General features: G+C 35.2%; 2 protein-coding genes across 2 annotated transcripts in view; both read left to right on the forward strand.

Annotated features, from left to right (window-relative positions):
• Positions 1-4,953, forward strand: part of Mf (myofilin) — a 39,880-nt gene extending 34,927 nt beyond the window's left edge. The window contains exons 4-6 of the mRNA XM_071585481.1: positions 1,225-1,404; positions 3,302-3,535; positions 4,790-4,953. Of these exons, the coding sequence (XP_071441582.1) occupies positions 1,225-1,404; positions 3,302-3,535; positions 4,790-4,812 (437 nt within the window). The 3' untranslated portion in view covers positions 4,813-4,953. The remainder of the gene's footprint in view (positions 1-1,224; positions 1,405-3,301; positions 3,536-4,789) is intronic.
• Positions 1-6,253, forward strand: part of Ak2 (Adenylate kinase 2) — a 177,488-nt gene that overhangs the window by 24,582 nt on the left and 146,653 nt on the right. The window lies entirely within an intron of this gene.

The raw sequence follows: 6,253 nt of genomic DNA on the forward strand, positions 1-6,253 counted from the left end.
CAAAGGAAGAAAGAAAGTTCACGACATTTATTCGTATTTTCAAATTCAATCAATGCCGAGTTGTCATACATAGCTTCAACTTTATAGACACGATAACGTGAACAAACTACTCCAAAGAGTAAAATGACAAAACAAGTGGCGACTATTTCCTGTAATATAAAATGTCGATTTAACTTCACTGAATGATAAAACTCTATGGGTGACATGAGCCACCCACAAGTTACAAGAACGATCAATTAGGCAGCCAATCAGATGAGATAAATTAGATGCAAAAGTGTTCTAGCGGTAACGTTATATTCATAACCCAAGAAAATTGGAGTATTCATCTTCTTTAATCAATGCTCTCACTTCAATTATTGTTCAGTGTATAAATTTCCTGCGCTTGGTTAATTCAGAATATACTATTCCATTGTATGCCAAGAAACACCATCATATATCTAATATTAGAGGCAAATAGGCGAGTGGGCAAACATCAGAGTCCAATTAATCACTTTCGCGAAGTACATGCATATTCAGTATTGCAAAAAATTGTACCTTAAATTGTTTCGAGGGAGGGCAAAAAAGGTCATAGTGGTGCATGGATGGGAGGTAGTAATGGCTATGGATGATTGAATCCTTAGTGTGTCCATATATTCTGATCCCTGGAAGACAGTATTTAGTGAATATTTAGTGCAGCCTTATTAAGGAGAATAGTGTGAAAATATGTTTAAATTTAAAGCTATGCATTAGCTGTTATTGCATTTTTCATACTTTGCATTCCTACAACTTATTTATGTTTGTTGTTTGGAACTTAAGTGGAATATTACAATGGTGATCAAATTGTTTACTCAAGATAAAATCAGTAGACACCATAAAAATCCCAGTTTTGAGTAAATATCCACATACATAATGATGTTATCTTCAGAAAATAAATATAAAAGAATGTGCTCGCTCACGCGAGAACTAATAAATGGTGCGAGTCTAATAAAAACCACCAGATCATGCGTTTCACCTTTCCCTCCATCTAAGATGGTGATAGATACTGCAATGTGGTGTCCAAGTTCTGTCCCTGGGGCGCCAAAAATACCCCTCATCCATTGCAACAGAACTTAGAATCTCACAAGCTTTTTTTATTCCTCTTCGCCAACTGCACCTAAAACTTTATAGTACTCCCTAATCCAGTATCCATATCACCCTTCTGTCGCCGCCCAAACTTATGTCAAACGCCTTCCCCTTTGACTCCAGGCTATTACAGCAAGGTGTGGGAGGATCACCTGAGGAGAATGGCCAACCTGGACAGTCTCTACCCCAGTAGGTACGCACCAGACCCCCTCACTCACCACCTGAACTACCCCAAGAGTAGGGACTTGTGGAAACCCAAACCGGCGTCACCTAAGGAGAAGCAAGTCGCCTTTAATTATGCCGGTAAGTTAAAATGTGCTGCTGCCTTTTATTTCACCCTTCAGTGTCCTTGCAACATCCATTATGTTTTCTCCAGCCCTTTTTGACTCTACCCTGAGCCTCCTTCAATCCTAAGCTTACCTGACAATGATTAATAGGATACCGAAATCCTCCACGTAAGGAAAAAAAATTCTATTGATAGTAGATTGATGGAAAAAAATTGAGATTTATACGATATCATAGCCCATGCCCTGAATATTTAATAAAACTTTATTATTTATTCAGTTCAAATTGTTATATTGCCTGAAAATGATATAATGTATTCTATATTGTCCTGGTCATTTAAGTATTCCTCAAAGAGAAGTCAATAAGATGTAGTAATAATGATTAACTTTTAATGAAAATTTAATAAAAATTAATGAAAACAATTTTTGTACAAATTTCATATTCAAAAATCATCCAGAATAAATCATGAAAGATGCATAAGGTACTCTGAATATTAACGGCACCATTCAGAGCTCTGAAAGAAATTGTGAAAAATTGTTATCTACTGCCCATTGAAATGATATAGGGGAAAAACCTAACCAATTCCAGTAAAGATTTCTGACATAAAAAGTTGATTGCTCATCCAGTGAAAATTCTTCACCCCTTTAAAGAGAATCAATTAAAATCTGAGAAATGATAGCATATAAATCTTTTGCTATGCAACACTGCAGAAAGTATTCCTAAAGCGACAACTTTGAATGTCACTAAATGGAGGTGTTTTGAGATCAAAATTTATTTCCCTTAACTGATTTCACTCAGACCAATAGATTTTTTGCAGTGGACAATGCTTTGTAAAATCACCAATTTTATATATATATATATATATATATATATATATATATATATATATATATAAAATTGGTGATTTTACAATATACAATATACAATTTACAATATACAATATACAATATACAATTTACAATATACAATATACAATATATTTACAATTTATATTTATATATATATATTTACAATTTACAATATACAATTTACAATATACAATATATATATATATATATATATATACATATATATATATACACACACACACACACACACGAGGGTCATCCGGAAAGTAGTACCCGTTCGTGAAATAAAAAGACAAAAGTAAATATTAACAAACATAAAAAATTTTATTTGAAAGAGGATACTTTAAACTACTTCTCAACATAATCTCCAAGCAAATTAAGGCATTTGTCATAACGTGTGACAAGTTTCTGTATTCCTGCTGCATAGTCCTTCGCCGCCAGCTCATTGAGATACGCGAGGGACCCATCTTGCACAAATTTTTGCATAATGCAGATGGTGTTTAACAATTTCATGAACAATTGTTCGAGAAACATTGGGAAAATGCTCACAGATGTCATCAATTGTGACGCGCCGATCGTTCCTCACGAATTCGTCAACTGAGCTCACCAGTTGGTCTGTAATGACAGACGGTCTCCCCGAACGCTCATCGTCGTGTGTGTTCCCCCTCCCCATGTTGAAGTTGCGACACCACCGCCGAACAGACGACTCGTCCATTACATTGTCTCCATATACCTCCTTTAATTGGCGATGAATATCACATGGGCGAACGTTTCTTGCATTGAGGAATTTAATCACTGCCCTCACTTCACAACTGGCGGCGTTCTCAATTTTTTTAAACATTGTAAACAATCACAGAAACAACACAGGCAATGCTAGCGTCACGCAACTTGGCTCAGAGAAGGCAGACAAGCCACTGAAGCTATCTGACCTCGTCCAGCGGCTACTCGCGTCGTCAGCACTTCATGCGGCACGAACGGGTACTACTTTCCGGATGACCCTCGTGTGTGTGTGTGTGTGTGTGTGTGTGTATATATATATATATATCTTTTCTTCCCTCCCTGACCAGGTCAACCCATTTACACAAAGGGTGGCATAACCAAGAGGCCCCTGATTGACCTGTACAAGCCTCCCGTTTGGGCAGGCTTGGCAGTCAGGCATCCATGGTGGCATGAGTACCCAGAGCTCCGTCCATTTGACTCTCCTTACACTTGGCTGCACTCACCCTTCTACTTGAGGAGCAGCTATCTCTCACCAGTCAAGAGGACATACCTCTGGTCTCACCATCCAATGCGACCCTTCTGTAAGTACTGCCATACATTGTGGTGGGAAAGGGTGAGGTGGCTTCTAGCCACCATCCCCATTCTCTAGTGCTTTCCCAACCATAGTCAACTTGTGACTCCTAATTAAGATACTCATTAACACATTAATGTCTGTTTTAAGTTGACAATGGATTTTGCAAAAAATGTAGTGCATATTCAAAAAACATCAAAAATGTTGTATGATGACACAAATAATAAATAACAGATGTAAGGACAGTTTATGATAATAATTTTAAAATTTTCAAAGACTTAACTGGTCATAGTTGATTAAAAAATAATTTCAGCCTTTCCCTTTAAAATAATTATTCATGATTTAAACTGGCTAATTAAAATTTGGGGCATGCTTGGAATAAATAATATAATCAGAGTTGTGGAGAATTAGGGCAATTTTCATGCATGCCCAAAACGAATGTAATGCCGCCTAATGGCTGTTGAAATTATCAAGCATTTTATACATAAAAAAGAACAGATGGGGAGGATGAAATATTCAGAAAGCTTAATGCAATATCAAACAGGTCTCAGCCAATTCCAGACTTCCTTAAACAATACGATATCATTCATATTGATTGGGTTAGCTTAGCATAAACAAAGAATCAGAGATATGGAGACCTTCAGTATTTTTCACAAATGCCCAAAATGAATGGAATTCCTAATTGCTTAAGTGATTAAATTTATATTGTGAGCAAAAGAGAATATAATTTGGAAAAGGGAAGGATAAAATCGTCAAAGAACCTTAAAGCAGTCTCAACTAGGTCTCCACTTTTCAAAGACTTACTTAAATAACAACATATATATCATTCCTGTTGATTGTTACAACTGCAACACCAATATTACGTAAGCAGAGAAAGTAACTGCAATGAAGCAAAAGACTGATGAAGATTCCTTTACATAAAAGTTTAGATCAGCAGTTTTAAAAGTAACTATAACAATGCCATTACTTGCTAATTCACCTAAATAATGCAGGATGATTACTTAAAAATGTTTACTCGTGAAGTGAACAGATTTGTCTTCAATTGTCTAAAATTTCCTCTCAGATCTTCTCAAAATTGTGTTTCAGAGTTGTAAAATGGAAATTATGTTTTTTGTGGACATAAATAAAGTTATTCTTTTGTGTATGATAATTCTCAACTTTAAAATACTTAAGATAAACATGATTATTAAGATCACTCGAAGGGTATTTGGGGTTTCCATGTTTTGCAAGTGTGTAATACTCTATCTCTCTCCTCTATTTGCAGCTCATTACAAGTTGTGGCTGTAAGGACATCTCTACTCACAAAGAATCAATCCATAAACTCACCACTAAACTCTCCTCACAACGCATAATATTCCCAATTACTGTCAAATCCAGTGACATTTGTGAATGTTTAAATATGTTCATCAATAAAAATTAAGAAATCTATTGAAATCTTTCATTTGAGTATAGCTATTTTCTTTTCTACCCATGCACAACACCCCGTTGGAGCATTAATCCAACCTATATATACTTGAAAATATACTATATTCAGATAAGAACATGCTACAAAAATGTTTAGTTCTCACAAGCCCTTACATTCCTATAATTTCCATTTATTTCCTTGTTATTGGCTTATCCCCTTTAGAGCTGCAAGGTATGTATGTAGTAGTGGCTCTAATCTCCTCTATAATTAAACGTAGGCAAAATATCAATTCATATATTTAAAAAAATAATTATGGAAGACTTGAGAGACTTCAGAAGACATTACACATGAGAATAGATAACTTCCTTCTATTAGAGATTGATGCATGACAAGAATATTTATAGCAATTATGATAGAAGGAAACTTTTGGAATATCCTTGACACCTAAATGTTCTGAGACTGCTTAACATCTCTAGTATTAGGAACTCAATTGGCATCTCCAAGAAAGAGGCACCTCTGCCACAGTAACAAGTCACAATCCAAACAAAGGCCAGCATGAATTTATCAATATTTCATGTAAATAAGGAAAGCTGCATTATCAGTAGAGGCAGACTTGATATTGGAGTTGGGCAGGCCAGTACATGTGTATAGGTCAAGAATCATCGTTACAACCTATGGTGTTAAATTATATTAAGTCAATGGCTTTTTCCCTTGGCCAAAATCCCACTTTTTCTATTAAATCTGTGACATGATAATGGGCAGAAACAATAAAGGTCACCACAAAATCTATTCATAATAGAAATTTAAAAAAATATTTCATTCATCTTCAAAATTTGATCCACATTGTATTCCTACAAAGGTGAGGGTTTATATCTTTTGTATGGGCATTGGTGTCTATAATATCTTTTTAATTTGTGGACAGATATTTAGAGAGACAAAGGTCCACACCAGGAAACGATCAAAATTTGATGACTGGAGTATAGGAAACAAGCTTTCCCTCAAAAACAAAAAAATACCCACTAGATATTAGAAGAACAGACACTTAGCCTAAAGACTTGTACACATGATTGGTAAGACTAACTCCTATATTACCACAAAATGGAGTTTTTACTTCAGAAATGCGAATAGGCACTGAGCAAAAGTACAATTTAACTTTGTACTTCACAGATTTCAATTTCAAACAACCCTCAACTTCTCAATTGGAAGAAAACAATTTTTTTAACCGTAATCTCCTTTCGTGCTTATCAATATCCGTTCAATAAATATAAAATTAGAATAACGCCACAGCAAAGTCCTACCAATGCATACATGACTTTCTGTGGT

Source organism: Hetaerina americana, unplaced genomic scaffold (assembly GCF_022747635.1).
Source record: "Hetaerina americana unplaced genomic scaffold, ioHetAmer1.1.p SCAF_2, whole genome shotgun sequence".
NCBI lineage: Eukaryota > Metazoa > Arthropoda > Insecta > Odonata > Calopterygidae > Hetaerina > Hetaerina americana.